This window comes from Pan paniscus, chromosome 3 (assembly GCF_029289425.2).
Source record: "Pan paniscus chromosome 3, NHGRI_mPanPan1-v2.0_pri, whole genome shotgun sequence".
Lineage (NCBI taxonomy): Eukaryota > Metazoa > Chordata > Mammalia > Primates > Hominidae > Pan > Pan paniscus.
In genome coordinates, this window is record NC_073252.2 from 5,943,220 (window position 1) to 5,967,158 (window position 23,939).

At 47.9% G+C, this 23,939-nt stretch overlaps 1 protein-coding gene across 5 annotated transcripts in view; it reads right to left on the bottom strand.

Annotated features, from left to right (window-relative positions):
• The window catches only part of EVC2 (EvC ciliary complex subunit 2), a 147,265-nt gene that overhangs the window by 117,326 nt on the left and 6,000 nt on the right, over nt 1–23,939 (bottom strand). For all 5 annotated transcript variants that reach the window (XM_014344566.4, XM_055111173.2, XM_034951914.3 and 2 more), the window contains exons 2-7: nt 18,659–18,713; nt 15,404–15,570; nt 12,661–12,729; nt 10,555–10,741; nt 6,779–6,888; nt 2,139–2,192 (exon numbers count right to left, since the gene is read on the bottom strand). In XM_014344566.4, the coding sequence (XP_014200052.4) occupies nt 2,139–2,192; nt 6,779–6,888; nt 10,555–10,741; nt 12,661–12,729; nt 15,404–15,570; nt 18,659–18,701 (630 nt within the window). In that variant the 5' untranslated portion in view covers nt 18,702–18,713. The remainder of the gene's footprint in view (nt 1–2,138; nt 2,193–6,778; nt 6,889–10,554; nt 10,742–12,660; nt 12,730–15,403; nt 15,571–18,658; nt 18,714–23,939) is intronic.

Here is a 23,939-nt window from a genome sequence, read left to right on the forward strand (position 1 = left end):
TCTGGAAGTTGCCCTGGGCCAGTCAGTGAGTGAGTGGTGAGTGAATGTGAAGGCCTAGGGTATGACTGTACACGACTATAGACTTTAGAAACACTGTACCCTTAGGCTACACTACATTTATTTATTTATGTTGAGACAGAGTCTCACTCTGTTAACCAGGCTGGAGTGCAGTGGCATGATCTCGGCTCACTGCAACCTCCGCCTCCCAGGTTCAAGCAATTCTCATGTCTCAGTCTCCCGAGTAGCTGGAATCACAGACACGCACCACCATGCTCAGCTAATTTTTTTTGTATTTTTAGTACAGACCGCTTTAGCCATGTTGGCCAGGCTGATCTCCAACTCCTGGCCTCAAGTGATCAGCCCACCTCAGCCTCCCAAAGTACTGAGATTACAGGCATGAGCCACCGTGCCTGGCCACTAAATTTATTTTAAAAATATATGCTGCGCAGGTTTCTTCAGTAATAAGTTAATCTTGGCTTACTGTAATTTTTTATTTTTTATTTTATTTTATTTTACTTTAAGTTCTGGGATACATATGCAGAACGTGCAGGTTTGTTACGTAGGTATACATGTGTCATGGTGGTTTGCTGCACCTATCAACCTGTCATCTAGGTTTTAAGCCCCACATGTAATTGCCCTTGCCCCCCATCACCCGACAGGTCCCAGTGTGTGATGTTCCCCTCCCTGTGACTTTATCACCTTTGTTATTTTTTTTTTAACATTTTCACTCTTTGGTAATAACACAGCTTAAAACACAAACACACTGTACAGCTATACAAAAATAGTTCCTTTCTTTATATCCTTACTCTGTAAGCTTTCTATATTTTTAAGGTATTTTTTTAAAACAGTTCTTAAACTTTTTGTTAAAAACTAAGACACACATTAGCCTAGTCCAGCACAGCAACAGGATCATCAATATCACTGCCTTCCACCCCGACACTTTGTCCCACTAGAAGGTCTTCAGAGGCAATAACAGGCATGGACCTGTCATCTCCTAGGATAACAATGCCTTATTCTAGAATCCCTCCTGACGGACCTGCCTGAGGCTGATTTATAGGTAAGCTTATTTTGGATTTGATCAGTGGAAGGGATACACTCTAAAATAACAATAAAAAGTATGTATAGTAAATACGTAAACCAGTAACATAGTCTTTTAGTATCATTATCAAGTATTATGTTTTGTACATAATTGTATGTGCTAGACTTGTTATGATCGGCAGCACAGTGGGTTTCACACCAGAATCACCAAACAGGTGAGTAAACGCACCGTGCTACGATGGATATTACACAACCACATTATCACTAGGTGACAGGAATTTTTCAGCTGCATTGTAATCCTGCGGGACCACCTTCAAATATGCAGTCCACTGTTCACCAAAACGTCATTATGTGGCGCGTGACTGTATATGTAAGTCCCGTGAGTCACCCTAGAGAATCACCGAACCCGGGGGTGGGTGTTGGGGACCCTGACATTCTAGCCATGGGATCTTGGGCAAATCACTTGACTTTAATGTGCCTCGGTTTCCCCATCTGAAATGGCAGAGATTTTAAAATAGAATCTGTCTCACAAGACTGTGGTAAAGACGACATAATTCCACATATGTAAATTGCTTAGAATGCTTGGCACCCAGTTTTAAGAAACGTGAAGTGTTGTTACCTGGCGAATTAACACTTGGTGAATACATGAATGAGTGAACATGTGAGCTGCAAATGATTAAAGTGAAGAACAGAAATGGAGAAGTATTATGGTGAACAGCAGAAGCAGAGAGACCCGCCCCACAGACTTCAGGCTTTGGGAAGATCTGGGAAAACACAATGTCACCAGCAGCTTGACCTAGCGGCAAACACTGGGGATAGGTAGGAGCGTGACTGGACAGTAGCACAGACGGGCAGTGGAGCCTCAGCCTGTCCAGCCCGCGGCCTACCTGCCTTGTCCAGGTGGAGGGTCATCCAGGGAAACCAGTCAGATAGCCTCAGGGCACACAGGGGACCCGAGAGACTGCACAGAGTCCCAGTCTCAACGCATAACTGGGGGACCAAGGCCAGCAGCTGGCCGCTCCCCATGGCTCCAAGGACAGGCAGGACCCACACAGCACAGGTGTGTCCTGAGGGTGCTCAGGGCATGTCATGTCTCTTACCGTTATGTTTTCTTCTGCTGTTATGGAAAAAAGCGCTTTCAGCTGTGTTCTGTTCTAGAAAAGGAAAAAAGAAAACACTTTCAGCAACAGTTTGGGGTCTGACACATGGGATAACATTTGGTGCGATTTCCAACCCTCCAAGCCTGGAGCTACAATCAGCCCTAACTGCTGCACAGGTCAGAGCTTATGAAGGTCTCACCATCGGGAGGAAGGGGCTTTGGGGATAGGATCCCTCCCTCTCTACTGGAGGCCGTGTGAAATCCAAACACCAGCTTCGCTAACATCCAGAGAAAGTCATGGCAGCATGCCCTTGTGGAGAAACGCTTGGGGTTGGGCACTGACTCCAAGCCTGTGACCAAGGCAGGTCACCTCCACTCTCCCAGCGTCTGCCTCCTTCACAAAGGTAGACGGAATCCTGGGCTCTGACTGCACTGCACGTGTTCTTCTCTCACTCAAACGCACTTGATTCTCCAAGCCCCAACCCGCTGTGGGTCTATTCCTAATGCTCTCTAATATTCCTCTGCTGAGAAGATACAGGAAACAGAAAAGTAAAGTGTGTCATGGTATCCACCTGTCTAACCGCATGGTGACCGACAAGACCCACCGTGAGAACATACTTCTTCCTGGGGGTAAAGGCAGAATAGCTTGCCACTGACAGGCTGTCTATAGGGTGGTGGTTAGGGCCAGGCTGTCTAAGTTCATACAGGGCCCCACTGCTCACCAGCAGTTGGACCTTGGGCAAGGTATTAGCCTCTCTGTGCCTCTGTTTTCTCATCTGTGAAATGGTAATCATATTCAACTCACAGAATTGCTATGAAGATTAACTTAGGTAATATAGAACCCTGAAGAGTGCCTGGCACTAGGGAGTGCTATAAAATATTACTGCTATTGGTGGCTGTAGGTAGTAGCAGTAACATTAGCAGCAGCAGCAGCAGTAGTAGCAATAGCAGGCCGGGGGCGGTGGCTCACGCCTGTAATCCCAGCACTTTGGAAGGCCAAGGCAAGTGGATCACCTGAGGTCAGGAGTTCAAGACCAGCCTGGCCAATGTAGTGAAACCCCATCTCTACTAAAAATCAAAAATTAGCTGGGTGTGGTGGCGGGCACCTGTAATTCCAGCTACTCAGGAGGCTGAGGCAGGAGAATGGCTTGAACCCAGGAGGAAGAGGTTGCAGTGAGCTGAGATCATGCCATTGCACTCCAGCCTGGGTGACAAGAGTGAAATGCTGTCTCAAAAATAATAATAATAATAATAATAATAATAAAATTTTTAAAAAGCAATAGCAATAGTAGTAGCAGTAGTATCATTATATGGAACCAGACTGGCTGGGCACTGTGGCTCACACCTGTAATCTCAGCACTTTGGGAGGCCGAGGCGGGTGGATCACCTGACGTCAGGAGCTCGAGACCAGCCTGGCCAACATGGTGAAACCCTGTCTCTATTAAAAATACAAAAATTAGCCAGGCGTGGTGGTGGGTGCCTGTAATTCCAGCTACTCAGGAGGCTGAGAGAGGAGAATCGCTTGAACCCGGGAGGCGGAGGTTGCAGTAGCCCAGACTGCGCCATTACACTCCAGCCTGGGCGACAAGAGTGAAACTCTGTCTCAAAAAAAAAAAAAAAAAGAACCAGACCTTGGGACTTAGAGCTTGCAGCCCAGTGAGCTCAGCAACCCATGTAATTCTCATTACAGACACGACTAAGGCATTTTTCTGTAACCTGAGCTATGCTCCTCCCAAGGTAGCAAATCCCCGATCCATGCCCCACAGATGTTATGGCAGCAGTGCTAGGAAGCAGTGGGACTTCCCAAATCCACTGTGGGCCAGCAGGCAACCTCATGGAGGCTTCAGAGAAAATCAAAATACCGTAAGTCCTCTTTTCATAGGAGGGAAATGGAACAGTTTTAGAATATGACTCTAAAGAAGAGACACCTCTGAGGCATTCATTCACTTGGCCTTTTCTGTTCTTGAGTTACCTCTGCTTTGGAATACGTACGGTGCCTTGGAGTCTCAGGGTCTCCTGAGCTGGAGCCTGAGGCTAAGTTCAGAGCCCACATTCTAGTACATTCTGCTGTGTTCCCACAGATACGCAGATAAGAGCCTAAAGCGTGCTATCAAAGCTTGTCTTCAACTCTTTGTGAAACATAAATCCTCACTCCAGTACATGCATGCAGTTACGTGTTTTAGTTCCTAGCATGAAGCCAGAAAACATGGACTAAGTGGGATTCAACACAATGTTACTGAGCACCTATTACATGCAGGGTTCTCTTTTTGGCACTGGAGACACAGCTGTGAATAGGACACACTAGGTCCCTGGTTTCATGGAGCTGACATTCTAGTGAGGGAGTGCGGGGGGGTGGGGGTTCCTAAGGCGTAGAGTCAACATCACAGACAGGAACCAAACAAAGTAACGGGCAGGACTATTTCAGGGTGGGGCAGGGGAAGCCACGAGGAAGGTCCTCCCGGAGCATGCAGGGAGCCAGGCTCTGCGGAACCACAAACCTCCCCCTGCTCAAGCCAGCCCAGCCCAGGAACACACACAGCTGGCCAGGAACACACACAGCTGGCCAGGAACACACACAGCTGCCCAGGAACACACACACATAGCTGCCCGGGAATACGCACAGCTGCCCGGGAACACACACAGCTGCCCAGGAACACACACAGCTGCCCGGGAACATACACACAGCTGCCTGGGAACACACACAGCTGCCCGGGAACACACACACATAGCTGCCCGGGAATACGCACAGCTGCCCGGAAACACACACAGCTGCCCAGGAACACACACAGCTGCCCGGGAACACACTCACAGCTGCCCAGGAACACACACACACATAGCTGCCCGGGAATACGCACAGCTGCCCAGGAACACACACACATAGCTGCCCAGGAACACACACACATAGCTGCCCAGGAATACGCACAGCTGCCCGGGAACACACACAGCTGCCCAGGAACACACACAGCTGCCCGGGAACATACACACAGCTGCCCGGGAACACACACAGCTGCCCGGGAACACACACAGCTGCCCGGGAACACACACAGCTGCCCGGGAACACACACACAGCTGCCCGGGAACACACATAGCTGCCCGGGAATACGCACAGCTGCCCGGAAACACACACAGCTGCCCAGGAACACACACAGCTGCCCAGGAACACACACAGCTGCCCGGGAACACACACAGCTGCCCGGGAACACACACAGCTGCCCGGGAACACACACAGCTGCCCGGGGCTTCAGCTCCTGAGGCTCCTGCCTGAGGACATGGAAGCTTCCATTTCATTTCATTCAGAGTTTCTGATTTGCTTTCTGATGCTTACCTTGTCTTTTCCTTATCATTATCTTACCTTATCTTGCTAATTTACTTGGTTTCCTGCCTTCTGAAATTGTTATGATTTCTTCTGGACCATTTTATCCATGTTTTCAAAAATCTGCCTTTGTTCTCTATTTTTGTAACCTTATACTGAATTATTTCCTGAGAGAATTGTCCTTCCCAATAGTTTTATGTCAATTTCTTGTATCTTGTATTTAGCCTCTTTCATGTTATCTAAATTTATCTAAGGTTTTTTGTTTTGTTTTGTTTTGTTTTCCCCTCATTGCAGCAGAACCACCACACTGGCCTCGCAGCCTCAGGGTGGAAGGAGGCCTCAGGAGGAGGCTGCAGGGTACAATCTGATTCTGTTATGTGACCTGGGGCAGTCACAGTCATGCTATGAGCCGCATCTTCCGTGTCCGTGAATAGGGAAGACTTTCGCCAGAGGCTGAAGACACAATAAAATGACAAAAGGAAGCAGAGCATCATGATCTCCTTGAAGTCGGGGACCACATCTCCTCCAGTCTGTACCCGGGGCGTGCAGCACCTGCCAGGACAGGCAGCCAGCCAGCGTTCACTGCGTAAGTGAACCCACCACAGGGGCAGTGAGAGATGGGGAGACTCACAGTAATGGTGTTATGGGCCAGACTCTGTTTCCCAAAATTTATATGTTAAAGTCTGAAGTCCAGTGCCCTAGGATGGTGACTGCATTTGGAGACAGGGTCTTTACAGAGGTAGTAAGGTAAAGTGAGGTTGCTAGGCTGGGTCATGGTCTTGTATGCCTGGTGTCCTTATAGAAGAGGCTAGGACAGACATGCAGCCAGGGAAGGCCTTAGGAAGACACAGGGAGAAGGCAGCCTCCAAAAGCCAAGAACAGGTCTCAGAAGCAATCAGCCCTGCAGACACCCTGATCTCTGGCTTCCAGCCTCCTGGACAATACATTTCTGTTGTTTTTAAGTCTAGTCTGTGGTACTTTGTTATGGTAGTCCTGCAAAATTAATAGTAATGGTAACTACTGGTTAGTTGCTTACAGTGTGCAGGACACAGGGAAGAGAATTCACATGTATTGATTACCTATCCTTATGATAACCTCGTGTGAGGCCCAGAGGGGTTAAGTAACTTAGGCAAAGTCACATGGGCATTACTAAGGGAGCCCAGTTCATGGCAAGGTGTGTGAGACTCCAGGGCCTGTGCCCTTATCTGCTAGGTGGCATCACTGAAGGAAGGAAGGAACTAACAGGTCTTCTGTCTGAAGTGTCCCTGTTTCCAAAACAACCTCTCTTAGCAGTGGCAAGACAGAGATTAAAGTAACAAAGGTAATACCCGTGACGAGCTCTGAAAGGTGAGCTGGGCAGGAAGCTTGAGGCTCTCCCCGTTCCTGAGGTCTCCAGCCTGGAGCGTGGCTGCGTAGCTGACAGCAAAGGCATCTCCCACTGCGCAGAGAAAAGCACGTGTGACTCAGGGAGGGCTTGGCCACGCCCCCGGCTGCGCCCCACCACACCCCAGACACATCCTGGTCCCTGGCTTCAGTGGTTCCAAGGGAGGCCACCATGGCAGTGATGCCTGCAGCAAGGAAGCCCTTTGTATTGCACACAGCTGGGTGCGGGGAGGGAATTCTCTGAGTGGTAAGCTGGGGAGAGTGAGCTGGGTGGACTCCTGGACTCCCACTCCTGACGTTTCCATTCACGAGTGGGGGTGCACCACCCGCAACAGGGCTGGCTCTCCTAGCCCTTTCTCACTGGGCAGCCCACCTCATCCCATAGGTAAGTTTGGGTGGGCTGTGCTCAGCCCATCCTGCTCGGGAGAGGCTGTACCAGGACTGGAGGCCTTCGCCTGATGCGGCCAGGTGGGTGACGGAGCCCGTCTAACTCTGCCAGTCACTGTTCTCACCTAAGCTTGTCCTCCAATCTGCCTTTCTCCCTAACAGAGTTTACTTATAGCCCTAAAACGCCACAATATGCCTCATTTCTCAATGTATGCAGACCTCAAAAATATAGATACATATATACACACATATATAACACATATACACACACATATATATAACATATATATATATACACACACACACACACACATACATATATATAGAGTAAAGAAAAGAGGAGGAATGCTCACTTAGCCTAAGGAATCACTGGCATTTTTGTTTTAAAAATCCTCAACATTTTCATTTTTATTTAAAAATTTTTATTTATTTATTTCTGAGACAGGCTCTCTCTATGTTGCCCAGACTAGTCTCGAACTCCCAGGCTCCAGTGATCCTCCTGCCTCAGCCTCCTGAGTAGCTGGGACTTTAGGTGTGGACCATGCTCATCTCATTTTATTTGTATATATCCTAGAGCTAAGATAATGAACATAAAGTGATAAAGATAATGGCAGTGACAATGACAATGACGGGGAAAGAAGTCATAGTCAGACCTTCCCCATACAGTGATTTCATCACTCTCCACGTGCTGCACCTGCATTAACCCAGCTGATCTCCACACACTGCCCCGAGATGGATGGAGAACACATGATCTTCTGCAACATACAGAAGAAGAAATTGAAACTGAGAGACAGTGACTGGCTTAGGATCACCCCGCTGATGGACAGGGAGCCACCTGACCCTCTGGGTCCCATCATCTTTTCCCCAAACAACACTGGCTCTAATAAAAGAAAAGCACCAAATAATAATGATGAGGTCAGAATGTCAATGAACTGGGACCTGACTGGTCATTTGATTTTATAGTTATCTACTTATGCTTTGGGGGGAAAAAAAAAAAGTCACCTGTGCCCCAAGGTGAAAATCAATGTCACATTCCTTGGCGTAGCGGAGAGTTCACAGATAAATATGATTTGGACACTGCCCTCAGGGAATGTAGAGCCCAGTAGGTAGAGCTAAGCATGGGCATAAATAACAAGAATGGAGCAATAAGAATAAAAATAACACCAACAGTGGCTGGGCATGGTGGCTCACGCCTGTAATCCTAGCACTTTGGGAGGCCAAGGCAGGTGGATCACCTGAGGTCAGGAGTTCGTGACCAGCCTGGGCAATATGGTGAAATCCTGTCTCTACTAAAAATACAAAAATTAGCTGGGCATGGTGGCACACGCCTGTAGACCCAGCTACTTGGGAGGCTGAGGCAGGAGAATCACTTAAATTCGGCAGGCGGAGGTTGCAGTGAGCCGAGATTGTGCCACTGCACTCTAGGCTGGGCGACAAGCATGAAACTCCATCTCAAAAAAGAAAAAACCACCAACAAAATACCTCCTATCACCAGGAGCCCAGGAGCACTTTCCACAGCCGGGCTGCGTCATACTGCTTTAACTCCCTTACCCTCACAGGGCCTTCCTAGGTGGGTGTTACTAGCATGCCCAGAGGAGAGATGGAGAGCCAAGGTTCAGAGACACACAGTGTGCACGTGCTAGAGCAGAAGTCCATGAATTCACGTGTGGAAAGTGCCTAGAATGGCCCTAGGCTCCAAGCAGGGAAGCAGGAAGGGGCAGGTAATCTCTGTGGAAGTTTGGAGGCAGAGGGGTGACTTTGGGGCAAGGGATTGGGTAGGGCTTTCTAGAAAAGGTGACACCAGGGCCAGGTCCCAAAGAATAGAGATGATTTGTATATTCAGAGTTGGGGAGAGGTGCTTTCCTGACCCACACAAGAGCAAGAGTAGATGCTAGGAGATAGGAGAAGGGTAGGAAGCTGGGTCTGGCAGGAGCATGGACCATGACAGGTCTGCGTGGAAATGCGATGAGAGATGTGCAGGACCACAGGCTGGAGAGGGTGTTGGACACCTTCCCTTTACCAGGCAGAGTGTCTGGGTGACATTGTCTCCTTGATTCTATCTCTACGACTCCACAATGGACTGATATTCGCACAACCAGAGCACTTCAATAGCTTTGCAGAAGCCATGCAGCTTCTCAGTCACAAGGCTGGGAGTCACCCAGGTCCATCTGAGGCTGCATCTATGCTCTGCTCGTGGCTCCATGCTCCATGCTTTGAACACGAGTTAAGAATAGCGGATTCATCTTTATATCATTGAAGGCAGGAAAGCACTGAAAGTCACTTAGCTGGGACATCTCATAACAACTTTTATGACATCATTTAAATCAGAGCCAGCAAAAAGGTCACTACTTGTGGGCAAGCTCCACTAGTAGCTTCTGTCAATAATAACGTGTTAAGAAGGATTCTGAGGCCTTATCTAGGCTCAGAGGGAAGGAACAGCATGACTGATGAGCAATGTGTGCCGTGAGTACGGAGGCATGGAGTCGGTAAGAGTTCCAGGCGTGTGAGAAACATGACGGTTTAAAGGTTACCAGGGTGCACAGGGAGCCACACTGCCTGAGCTTGACTCAGCCTTGACAGCAGCCAGCCCTAAGACCTCGGGCAAGCTTCTCAACCACTTTAGTCCCAGTCTCTTCATCTGTAAATGAGGTCCTACTAAGAATAAAAGATGTCTTTGCCCTCCTAGGGAAACTAAGTTCTGAAGCCATGGTACCAACTGAATCCCAGAATTGGTTTTAAACCTGCTTAATTGACCAACAACAGCCCACCTCAGGAAACGAACCTCTGAAAGCCAACCAGTGAGGGTGGCAGAGTCTAAAGCCAACCAAGCAGCCCTGGAGTTACCCCAGTGAACATGCTTGAACACCTGAACACGCCTGGACAGCTCAAGAACATGCTACTGAGACGGATGTCAACCCACTCCCACTCTGTCCAGCACAACCCAAAACAAACTCTTCATCTTCCTGAGTGATGGTTAATTTTGGTGATCTGAGTGACAGGTATACTGGGGTCCACTGTCAACTCTATCTTTGTGTATGTTTGAAATTTTTCATAATAAAAATGGACTATATATTTTTTAAAATTTCCCACAACTCTTTCCCCAAATCCAACATCTCTCTAAGATAAATGAGAAATTCAGCTTTTTGGTTACAGATATTGAATGTGGTCTCTTTTCTCTTTTTTTGATACCCTGATAGTAAGATCCACTGTGAGGATTAAGAGAGTGAACACGTGTAAGGCTTTAAGAACATGCCTGACCCAGAACACATTCACCTGGAAGTATCTGTACATATTCTCATTTGTCATCCCTGACTTCAGAACGCTTTACTGTTACCTTGCAGAAACTTCTTGCTAAAAGCCTGGAATCCTTCTGAGGTCCTGTTTCCGATGGAGTCCCAAATGGTGAGACCAGCAATGCTGTCCAGCAAGAGCAGCTCCGAGAGGTTGGCTGACGAGGTTGTCTTGGTGTTGTTAACAAGCAGCCATATGCGGGCTGTCTGTGCTTCGCTCGACTCGGACACCTAGGGCAGAAGGAGAAGGCATGAGGGCAGATTTGCTGACAAGTCCAGCTTCCTAAAATGGGGCAGGGGCCCAGCCTGTGTACATTAGGCATCCAGGAAGAAGGAGGGTAGCACGGTCTCGCAGAGGGTCTGGGAATTTATCAGTCTCCGTATGATTTCAAAGACCCCCAAGAGGGTTTTGACCCACACTTGCCAAGCTGTTGCTTGGAGACAGTTTCAAAGAAACTGAGATGCTGAAATGCAGTGAAATCATCCTTGCAGAGAATCTTACAAGAAAAAATCTCCAAGTGCAGAACCAGTCAGGTTGGGGAGATTGTGATAACCAGTGCTACCAAGCAAACAATGGCTCCTTGGTACTTAGTTATTTTGAAGATTCAGCCTCAGCCCAGGGTCTCTGATGGTCATGTGATCTCCAGGAAGGACCTGAGCAGCTCATCTGCCTCTTGGATCATCTCCCACATTCAGGCTCTGCCCAGCATGTGTCTCAGTGGCTCTACTGCCGGAAGCCATCCAGTGGCCCATGCAACAGGCTCATCACCTGGGCTCTGCACTCTTGCCCTGCCTTCCTCTCTAATCTTGTCTCCCAGCCCTACTGCACCAGCTTCTCTCCAGCTCTGCTGAAATACATGCAGGAGCCAGAAAAAAGAGAAGGAAGCAATGTGTGTGCTGAGATGAGCGAGCTCTGGAATATAAGAAGTGATAAAAGCAAGCTTCAGAACTGTGTGTGTAATATACTGCCACCTGTGTGAAAAAAAGTGGGGGAGAAAGAAGGTACATGTATGTATACATGCATGTGCACACACTTATAACTGCATGCATATGGCAGAAAAAGTCACTAGAAGGATATACAAGAAACTACTGACACTGATTGCATCCAGGAAGGCAAACAATGTAGTTGAGGGCCTGTGATAAAATGAGGGTGGCACAGGAAAGGCTTAACTCAGCAGGCCTGGGCTGTCCAAGCCCTCCACATTCAGGAGAAAGGACTGGCCCTTGAGCAGCTCCTGAAAGATAACCTCTAAAGCCTGCAGAATATCCTTGCCTGATTACAGTGTGGGTTTTTTTGTTTTTTTTTTAAATATGCCTGGGTCCTTTGACCTCACCAGATAGCTGATGCCAATGAGTTGTGATGGGTGCCTTGGACCCTGCTGTACTGAAATGACCTCTGGAGGGGCTGGAAAACGAATAACTGAGGTCAGTCTCATGGGTGCTCCATGCCTATGTGACTGAGCCTGGGAAAAACCCTGGACCCAAAGGCTCCAGTGAGCTTCCCTGGTTGACAATATTCCATCCAGATTGTCAAACATCATTGCTGGGAGAACTAAGCTCTGTCCACACAACTCATCCACTGGGAGAGACAGCCGGAAGCTCATGCCTGGTCTCTCCTGGGCTCTGCGACATTCACCTTTTTCCTTTCCTGGCTTTAATCTATACCCTTTCTCTGTAATGAACTGTAACTGAGAAGAATGGCTTTTCTGAGTTCTGTAAGTACTTCTAGCAAATCACTGACCCTAAGACAGGTGCTGGAGACCCCTGACACAAGGATAATATGTGGGATTGTAACCATCTTGTAGGATTAGGAAGGTTAAAGACCTAAAAAACATTAAACAACTTTGAAAACTGTCAGGTACCCTATTAATGATTATAATCTGAAACAAAATATATCATACTTTTTTCCCATTCTAAATGATATCTGTGGATTTTTACTGACAATTATTTAATTGTAACAAAAATAATCTCAGTCCTAGTGTTGCCATATGAGATATCACAGACCTTGCTATTTGTTCATTGCTCATGTGTCTAGACTTGTGTAGGTAAGCCCATGATTTATCAGTTCTTAAATACATGACTCTAATAAAATGATCTGGGCAAAATCCAATTATTTTCTCTTCAAATATACACCACCAGTGGAAACTTACCAGTGCACATTTCTGAAAAATTACTCCATTTTCAGAAGTCCCTTGAACTTCTCTTGAAATGTCCCCATACTACAATAAAATGTAAAAGTTATTAGAAAATGAGAAATATTTCATGCTATATATATTTAATAAAAGTACAAGATGATGAAATTTTTACAGAGGGTAGAAAGATTACTGCTACTAATCCTTAAGTAATCTTGAAGTCTTATTTGTAAAAGAGCATTAAAGGATTGGAAATTAAAACTTATGGAAAGAAGAATGTGGACTTGAGCTTACACCACAGTGTATTCCTGGTCTGGGTGCATGTGTGGGACACCTGTTGTCACAGGGCTCAGCCAACCAAGACTGACATACCAGCAAGGGGTATGTGGGCAAAGCAGTGAAGATATCATTTAACATGTACTGTGTGCTTACCAGGTGTGGGCTGACAGTACACCTGTGCACCACGGTGCGCTGGAACAAAGGGCAGTGTGTCTGGGGGCTGGGGGCAGCCTCTCTGTGAGCTTGATGCCTCATCAACATAAGGAATCCCCCCACCAAGGCTTGGCCTCCTCCAGCCCTGCAATGAATGGCCCCTATGAAAAGGTTCCAAAGGAAAGCCAGGGCTCATCCATCAAACACAAGCCTCCTGCTGCCCTTGAAACCGCAGGTTTCCTTTCCGTTTGACTAATAACAAATATCTGTTCATTTCTGCTTTTGCCATGCTCCCTGCCCCAGGGCCCTGCAGTATCCACACACCTCCTTTAAATGGGACTGGACTCTTACTGCATCAAGGAAGCCCTCCTTGGCTCTCCTTGCTGTGATGACCACATCTTTCCCACTCTCTGCCTTGCGCACCTGTCACCTGCAGTGGAACAAGCTGTATTCTGAGTCATGGACTCTGGCAGCTCTCAGTGATATTCATAATCATGTTTTGTATATTTTTTATTTATTTTGTTTATTTTTGTAGAGATGGGGTCTTGCTATGTTTCCCAGGCTGGCCTTGGACTCCTGGCCTCAAGTGATCCTCCTGCCTTGGCCTCCCAAGGTGCTGGGATTATAAACGTGAGCCACCACACTGGGCCTAATAACCATAAAATGTCTGTCATTGGCTGAGGGCCAGGCATGGCAGCCATCACTTTACATACATGAGTTCTATTACTCCCATTTTATAGATGAGGAAACTAAGGCTCAGAAAGGTTAATACTCTTGCCAAAGATCACTCAGGCAGGAAGCTCGAGACTCTCCCCAGGCCTGTGTGACTCCAAATCCTGTGATCTTTCCACAACATGCATTCCCTCTCCACAGTGTAACCCTCTCATTGTGTAGAAAATTAACAAAAATGCCATTTTCCAAAGAACACGCGGACAATATGCAACAGCATCAGCCTGACCCAGGCCTCTGATTCAGTTGAGCTTCCATCCACTACACCCACCCTAATGCCTTTTTAACGTGCTGGGACCCTAAGAGAATTTGCCAAAGCCCTCAAGCAGGGACCTGGCTTTCTCTTCTGACCTTCATATAGCATCTTGCAAACAATAACTGATAAATACAGCTTGTGGAGCAAATAAATGCAGAAGGGACGACTGAGTATGGAGGGTGCTGCCCTGTGAGGTGACGAGTTACCTGTAACTGGAGAGGACTGGAAAGAACAATGAGTACTGTAGTGGGTTCAGAGATGAACCCCAAAGGATATGTCTGTGTTCTGATCCCCAGAACCTGTGTATGTGTCCTTATTTGGAAAAGAGGTCTCTGAAGATGTAATTAAACTAAGGATCTCAAGAGATCATCCTGGACTATCCAGGTGGGCCCGACATCCAATGACAAGTGTCCTTATAAGTGGCACACAGAGAAGACACAGACACAGAGGAGGCCAAGAGCAGATGGAGGGAGAGAGTCAAGCGATCCAGCCACAGCCAAGGATGGCCTGGAGCCACCAGAAGCTGGAAGAGGGAGGAGGATGCTCCCCTAGAGCCTGCAGAGGGAGCGTGGCCCCACCAGCACCGGGCTTCCAGACTTCTAACCTCCCCAGCAGTGAGAAAATACATTCCTGTTGTTTTCAGCCATGCTGTTTGTGGTCATTTGTGACAGCAGTCCCAGGAAATTAACATCACTACTTAGCAGGGAGCCCAAAAAAGGGCTCTTGGCCATCGTAGCTCATTGGCCAAGCTCAACAGTTCTCATACTACGTTAAGTCACTGAACCCACGTTACAAAAAACAGAATAGAAAACAACAGCAAGAGCACGGAGCTCTGCCACTTCTACCTGTGGGACATGGAACTAGTTTCTTAATCTCTCTAATCCTCAATTTCCCGTCTGTAAAATGAGAATAAAAATATTACTGTTTAAGAAACTCATAATGAGGCTCAAGTGAGATTATACATAGAAAGTGCTAAACCCAGTGCCCGACCCATAGTAAATGCCTGTGAAATGCTCACTGCTATTATGGGCACAGTCATCTTTAATAGCTGGGAGTCACTCGGTCTGGTTAAAGCACAATCCAATCCCTGCTTCAGAAACACCAGATGAGGCAGCCTAATGCTGAGTCAAACCTCCTCTCCATCTAAATACTGTATGTTGTGTAGCAGAAATAGCACCTTGGAAAAATAAATGGATTTGCTACCCAGTGATAACTATATTTAGTGAAAGAGGAGGAATAGGGTTTTTTTAAGCAACAAAAGCCCATGCCATTTTATATACAGCCCATAATTGGTTTATTTCCAACTTCTGGTATTTGTGTTAAAGTATTGAACTTAATACTTACCAGGCGGTATGTTATAGGAGACTCTCTTTTAAATAAGTTCTTCTTAGGCCAGGAGGGTATAAAAGCAAATAAGGAATGAGCCCATGGCCCACTAGAGGCTGCAGAAGTTGAGAGTGGGATAAAGACTTCCATTTTCTTGTCCAATTTCATTCCAAGTGGTGCTTCCACTGCAAAACAGCAACGCACCCATTTTATATAATGCGGAAAGACAGTAAGACACAGAACTTAACCTCTAGAGACAGACAACAGGGTACATGGAAGGTACTTGGAAGACGTTTGTTGGGTAAGTAAGTTAATGAATGAATGAATGATGTCATCTCTTTGCCAGGAAAATGAGACATGCTCACTGGGATGCTACAGAACTTAAGAAGAGCATTTTTCAAAGCCTCGTCTCCTTACCCGGGTTGTGCAGCCCCACCTAGGAATCAGAACTGCTGGGCAAGAATGATGCCTGGGGTGATTCTTACACACATGACATCAGACAGCCCTGGGCTCGAGTCCTGGCTCTGCCCCTCCAGCTGTGAGTCCTTGGGCATAACCTCTAACCTCTCTATACCTCGGTTTGCTTAATTCTAAGGCAAACAGCATAGGTCTCACCTCACTAGGTCCTTCTGGGCACCCGCCTACTGCAGAGTAAGCCCTCAGTGAACACCACCAATCACCATCCTAAAGAGGATGTGTGCATGGCCAGACACAAACGCCTGCTGAGCCCTCCAATAGGAAATGACTCCTAGGCCAGGCACCGCAGCTGACACCTGTAATCCTAGCACTTTGGGAGGCTGAGGCGGGCAGATCACAAAGTCAAGAGATCGAGAGTATCCTGGCCAACATGGTGAAACCTCGTCTCTACTAAAATACAAAAAATTAGCCTGGCGTGGTGGTGTGCGCCTGTAGTCCCAGCTATTCGGGAGGGTGAGGCAGGGGAATCGCTTGAACCTGGGAGGCGGAGGTTGCAGTGAGCCGAGATCATGCCACTGCACTCCAGTCTGGGCGACAGAGCAAGACTCCATCTCAAAAAAAAAAAAGAAAAATAAAGAAGAAAGAAATGACTCCCTTAGATTTTTCTGTGTCAATACATTTGGAAAGTTCATGAGCATTGTGTGCAAAGCACAGGAATGTCACTTAAAAGGTCCGGGCTGGGCTGTCAGGGTCCCTCTTCAGTGGATGCGGCCCAGGTGCTGATCAACTGCGGGACCTTGCACAGGTCAGCTGAGTTCTCTGGGCCTCAGTTCCCCTCACCTGGGTGTGTGGTTAAGATACCAATCAGACAGGGCTGTTGTCTGAGCAGCCAATCAAATGCCACACTGCACATGAAAATGCTTAGATGTATCCAATGCTTCAAGTCAGCAATTTTAGTTTTGAAATGACCTGGATGGTGGCATTGTGCCTTCTTCAATGTTTGTCTTTTATTCAAATACAAACTAATTTGACTGAAAATAAGGTGTACTTTTCAGTCTTTCTTACCCAGCATATTGATGGTAAAGACTACAAGTGCTTTTGAAACTTTCTATAGAATTTCAAAATATATGCAGGAAAAAAACTAAAATCTGATTAAAAAAAGATGTGGAGCTGGGTCCTGGATTGAATTGCAGTATTTTTTTCCTTCCTTGGGTTGTATTTGGGGGTGATTCAGTTTCTCAGGTTGGGATGGGATAAGGGCTCCAATTGCATCAAGCATCGGGGAACTGATGGCCCTCACCATGGAAACAAGTGGGTGCTCCACCAGGTGAGTGGCTGATTCAGAGCATCGGGAATGTCTGAGTAGAGCATATGGGTGCAAGTGAGACCGGACATCCATCTCCGGACCCCAGCACAGCACCTTGGGCCAGGGCACAAATGCTTGTGCAGCAAGCAACCAGGACATAAAGTCTTAAGGCCACACCTTACCCTTAAGCGCTCCATCTCTGGTCCACCCGTTTATGCCTCTCTGGCTCTCCTGGTCCTCAGCTTTAATGAAGACTCCAAGGTGATCCCTCCCTTCAGAGAGGACCCCTCCTCTATTCAGCAAGATTCCCGCTCAGTCTACAGAGCCAAGTGGGGCCCACCCGAATCCCAGCCCATTCCATTCTCCAGGACACCAGAGTTAGGCACAGAACCCAGACAACCCCACCCAGTGGCCCCAGGGATAGGTTCAGGGACAGGCCAGGGACCCTCACTGAGCCCAGGGGCCTGCACTGGAACTGTCACAGCCGCTGGGAAGTCTGCCCTGCAGGTGCCAGCCATGAGGCTCAGGAGCCGGGGACTGCCTACGGCATTTTTCCCACCATGGGGAAAGGATGTAACTGCCTGCGAAAGATGCTCACCAGAGGAAAGCAGGGCGGCTGAGAGGGAAGGAGAAAGGCAGAGCCGTAGGAGCATTGAGAACCTTGTGCTCCTGGGTCCAGCAGTGCCAGGGCCTGTGCGTTTCAGTTACAGATGCCAATCAATTCCTCTTGATGAAATGAGTGTCAGCTGAATTTCAACCACTGAGTGTGGCAAGCTGAATAAAGGTCCGCAAAGACAGCCAGGTCCTAACCCCATGAAGCTGTGAATGTTATCTTAGGGTCTCAGACACTTTGCAAATGTGATTCCATTAAGGGCCTCGAGATGGGGAGATTGCCTGGATTATCCTGGTGGGCCCTAAATGTCATCACAGATGTCCTTATAAGAGGGAGACAGAGATTTGACAGACAGAAGAGAAGAAGGCCAAGTAACTACTGAGGCACGATGCCATGCTGCCAGCTTCCAAAATGGAGGAGGGCAGTATCCCTAATCCATCCCTAAGGAACACAGGCAATGCGGCCATAGATGCTGGAAAAGGAGAGGAAATGGGTTCGCTTCTGGAACCTCCAGAGGGAGCAGACAGATACCTTGACTTTGCCCAGTGAAACTGATGTTGGACTTCTGCTTTCCAGTACTGTAAGAGAATAAATGTGTGTGGTCGAAGCCACTGTTTGTGAACATTTGTTAGGGAAGCCACAGGAAACTGATATACCCAGTTAATTCACACGTTCTGTTTCATTCACCAAATGCCTTCAGGGGATATCAAAAAGGGCCTACCTCACCCCAGGTTCCACTGTGCACCAACGCTTCGGCCAGCTTTGAGGTGGAGGCACACTGCCCTAGTTCTGTAAGGTCAGGAAATGATCTACTTGCCCAAAGTAGAGAGGTGCTGGAAGGATCAGCAGAGAGTGAGGGAGCTGGAGGAAGGAGGGCTTCAGGCTTCTGGTTTTTCATGCTCAAAACAGGGGAACATCAACCAGAAGAAAAACTCACCTGCAGTCTTAAAGTGACAGCATTCCACTTTGGGCCAAATCATACAGGGCAAGTCCTAAAAAATTCAAGACACAAAGTCATTAATGGAACACATACTTCTGAGAAGTGGTAATAAATAATCTTTGTAAATGACTCACATGGAGAGGACATGCACTTTTTTTTTTTTTTTTTTTTTGAGACAGTCTTGCTCTGTCACCCAGGCTGCAGTGCAGTGGCGCAACAATCTCGACTTACTACAAGCTCCACCTCCTAGGTTCACGCCATTCTCCTGCCTCAGCCTCCCGAGTAGCTGGGACTACAGGCACCCACCACCACGCCCAGCTAATTTTTTTTTCTATTTTTAGTAGAGACAGGGTTTCACCATATTAGCCAGGATGGTCTCCATCTCCTGACCTCGTGATCCACCTGCCTCAGCCTCCCAAAGCACTAGGATTACAGGTGTGAGCCACCGCGTCCGGCCAAGGACCTGCACCTTCATCCAGAAGTGTGAAGTAAACTTTTCTAAGTCAGCCATTCCCGGCAGCTTCTGAGTAAAGAATTCCCTTCTCTTTCCCAGGGAGAGAATCAGCGCCCTCATGAATGCATTTCTGGGAGCTGTCAAGGGAGGCCGCACCATGTGATTGAAATGTCTTATCATCAGACAGACCTGGGTTCAAACCTCAGCCCTGCCCTCCATCAACTCTGTGGACCCTGGGTAAGCCAACAGCCTGCAAATTCCCAAGATCCTGCAAGTTTCCAGGGTGGTAGATAAGACACTAGATGAGGAGTGGAGAGAACTGGACTCTAGCTGGAACCATTTATTCACTGTGTGTCCTTGGCTAAGTCTCTCAGCCTCTCTGAGCCTCAGATCCCTCTTCTGAAAAGTGACCTCAAAGCCTCCTCCGAGTCTGCTCAGCCTCATTGGTGATGAAAATTTGTCTAAACTGAGCCTGGCCAAACCCTTCCAATTTACCTTTATGAATCACTGGGCTCTAGAAAGACTCAGACCTCTCTACTGAATAATAGTAAAAGCTCTCCCGGATGGAACCTTCTCCATGTGCCAGTGCTTACGCTATGTGCACTGAGTGAACTGTTCAAGTAGTCCCTATAGAAACGCATGAAGCATTATACTCATTTTACAGCACTACCCTCAGTCTACAGTAATGAGATAACTCACTCCAGAGCCTGGCACGCAAGCAGCCTGGCCCAGCACATGTGCTCACCCTGCACGCAACGGCTGGTTTCTGTGGAATGGAAGAAGAAAGGATGTGTATGTGAGCTGAGCGGGATGCTCAGGCCTGGCTTTGGGTCCAGTTCCAATGACTAGTCCATGTGGCTACTGTTCACATGGCTCTCACGCAGGCCAGACACCACGGAAAGCATAAGGTGGGACAGGATCGATGGGACAACTGTTGTGGCCACTGTCTGTGTGTTTCAGGCCCAGTCCTTACAGGCCTCCAGGACCCTGGCTGGGGCAGTTCTGCTGGGGTGATGTAACCCCAGCTGGGCTGGAGGCTGATTTTCCCCCAAAAGGCGTGGAGGAGGCCCACCCACAGAGATGGAGACTCCTGGAAGGACATGGAGGAAATGATGGAAATTGCAGAGACAGTGGCAGAGACAGGCAAGAGGTGTGGGAAGAGGGAAAATGGGTGCAGCTCGATCCAGACAGCCTTCTACCAAACCCACCCCAGCATTCCCCATTGATGGAGCCAAACATCTGGCTTCAGTTTGTTCACATGGAGCTTAAGTTATGTTATGGGCAGCGTAAAGAATTCTATTTAAAACAGTAAATTATGGTACAAACATTCTATGGAGTACCAGGCAGCTATTAAAAAGAATAAAGCAGCATGATTCAGAATTCCACTTCTGGGCATATATGCAGAATAACTGAAAGCCAGGTCTTGAAGAGGTATTTGCACTTCTGTGTTCACAGCAGCATTATTCACAATAGCCAAAAGTGGAAGCAAGCCAAATGTCCATCAATGGATTAATAGATAAGCTAAATGCGGTCCATCCATAAAATGGAATATTATGCAGCCTTGGAAAGGACAACATAGGGAGACTCCATCTCTCCAAAAAACAAAAAAAAAAGAGAAAATCAGCCAGGTGTAGCAGCACATGCCTATACTCCCAGCTACTTGGGAGGCTGAGGCAGAAGGAATTACTTGGAGCCCAGGAGGTCGAGGCTGCAGTGAGCTATGATCATGCCACTGCACTCCAGCCCGGAAGACGAAGTGAGACCCTCTCTGAAAAAAATAAATAATAAATATTAATAACGAATAATAAATATTAATAATAAATAATAGGCTGGGTATAGTGGCTCACGCCTGTAATCCCAGCACTTTGGGAGGCCGAGGCAGGCTGATCACTTGAGGTCAGGAGTTCGAGACCAGTCTGGCCCACATGGTAAACCCTGCCTCTACTAAAAATACACAAATTAGCTGGGCATGGTGGTGGGTGCCTGAATCCCAGCTACTTGGGAGGCTGAAGCAGGAGAATCACTTGAACCCGGGAGGCAGAGGTTGCAGTGAGTGGAGATTGCGCCACTGCACTCAGGTATGGGTGACAGAGCGAGACTCCATCTCAAAAAAAAATAAAAATAAAAATAAAGAAATAATAATAGGGGACACTATGTATGTGTGTGGGCGGAGGAGGTATATGTGAACTTTCTGCGCTATGTGCTTGATTTTTCTGTAAATCTAAAACTCTTCTAAAAATTACAGTCTATTACTTAACAAATACATCCATGTGGTCTCTGATATGAACATTTGCCAATGGATGGCAAAGCATCCATTGGATGGTGCACCGAACTCCACACAAATGTACGTTTGTACAACCTCTGTCCCCTGGAACTTTCTATCCATTCTTTCAAGCAGCACCTGCTGCTTGTTAGGCACTGTGCTAGGGATCACATGTCAGGCAAAGCAGACCTGACCCCTGACCTCACCCAGGGACAAAGCTCTCCTTACCAGTGGACATTGCCACTCAGGAGGAAGGGGCAGGTTCCCAGGGAGCAAAGGACCCAGGCTGACCTCCATGAGAACCCTGGGCCAGGCCTCCCAGGGCAGTCTCGCTGGTTTCTGGGCATCTCTGATTCTTGTCCTCACCAAAGTCCCAGCCTGGGGAGGTACCTCTCTGGGGACTCCGGCCACTCTGGGCAACCGCTCCCATAGGCACCATGCCAGGTGCAGCCGACAGCACCTTCCAATGGCCAGCCTGCCCCTCCCTGTCATCCCTCTCTCCAAGCTGACACAGCTCCTATCGAGGCCACCACAGCCACTCCAACGTTCCACTTAATGACCAGTCCTCCTCATCGCACACACTTACCAGCAGCATTCGATATGTGCTTATTGCAGCTTCCCGTGGCTGCTGCACACATTACTGCAAATGCAGTGGCTTAATACACATTTATTCTCTGATAGTTCTAGAGGTCAGAAGTCTGACACAGGTCTCAATGGACTAAAGTCAAAGCATTGGCAGGGCTGTGCTCTCTTCTGGAGGCTCCAGGGGAAAACCCATTTCCTCTCCTTTTCCAGCTTTCAGAGACTGCTGCATTCCTTAAGTTCATGGCACCTTCCTCCATTGTCAAAGGCAGCAGTAGCTGAGTCCTTCTCACGTTGCATCTCTCTGGCCTTCTTCAAACATCTCCTTCTGATCTCTCCTCTGCCTGCTTCTTCCACTTTTAAGGACCCTGATTATTACACTGGAACCATCAGATCATCCTGCATATATTCCTTATTTTAACATCAGTTGATCAGCAACCTGAATTCCTTGTATAACGTCAATTCCCATGGCCATGAAACCTAACATATCCACAGGTTCCAGGGGTCTAGACGTGGGCATCTTTGGGAGCCATTATTCTGCCGACCATGGTGAGCCCCTTTCTCCCTTCCTGAAATGCTCTCCACCCTTGACCTTCGGGTCACATTCCCGGTTCCCTTTTACAGAGGCCACATGTTGTCCGGCCTCCTCTGTTGGATCTTTTCCTCTCCTAGTCAAAAGCCCTGGGGTTGCTCCAGGGCACTCTTTCCAGTCGAGAGTTCCTCCTGAGGTGAGCTCATCCAGGCCCTCAGAGGTTAAAGGTCATTTATACACTGACTATTCCCCCATGTAAATCTCTAGTTCATACTTTTCCCCTCAAATCCAGACTTGAATGCCTAAGAGACATGTCGAACTCAACAGCAGTGATTTCCAACCTGAGGCTGCTGCACATTAACCAGTGGCATCTCCTTTCTCCTACTGGCTCAGGCCAAAATCCTTGGATTTGTCCTTGATTCTTCTCTTTCTCTCTCTCAACCCAGAACCAATCCCAGTAAACCCCACTGGCTCTACCTTGAAAAAACATCCACAATCCAGCAACCTCTCAGTAGCCCACCATTACCTCCCCAGTCCAGCTCCCCTCCATGGCCCCCTGGCCTCCCGCCTGCCTGCTTGCCACTTTCCTGCTCATACATCCGCCTGCCATCTATTCTTACCCCTGCCACGGGGGTGACTGGAAAGGAAACATGAGAGTGGGTCACTTTCTTGCTGAAAGCCCATCCACAGCATCCCATCTTACTCGGAACAACTGTCGGAGTCCTGGCCAGAAACAAGGCCTTGCCCGTCCCCCACTCCATTCAGGGATCCGCTCAGCTGTCACCTCCTTACAGCACCTTCCCTGCCCATCCTGTCCATATCATGAGTGCCCCTCATCTCTCAGACCACTCTGCCCACTGTGTACATCTCTACAGCCCCAACCACCAGTGGACACACCACATAGTAACATGATTCCTGCCTTTTTCCTGCTCCAAGAATGCAGGTTCCTCAAGAGCAGGGGCAGGTCTTGGTCTGCCTTGTCCTGTTATATTTCAAGCATTTAGGACAGAGCCTGGCACCTAGAAGGCCCTCAATAGCCATTGTGAAAGAATGGCCCAGAGGCCTGGTCTCTGCTAACCCTCCACTGCCTCCTCCCCTTCTGATCAACTTCCAGTAGAATGGTCTGCATTGATGAAAATGGTCTAGAATCTGAGCTGTCCAATATGGTAGCCACTAGCCAGATGGGGCCATTTGAGCATATGAAATGTTTAAGTTTAGTCATACATGGCTACTGTAGCGGACAGTGCCCTTTTAGACCATCTGGGAAATGGTTGTAATTGCCTCTTCTCTGTTTGCAAGAAGAAAGGGATGATAAATTCACACAGAAATCTTGTGTTCAGGTTTATGAAGCACTTTCTTGTAGAACCTAGACACTGACAGCAAGTGCTTTGGGTTAGACAAGTCTGGGTGGACGTCTTCGCCTTACCTGGAATCACTGTGGCCTCAG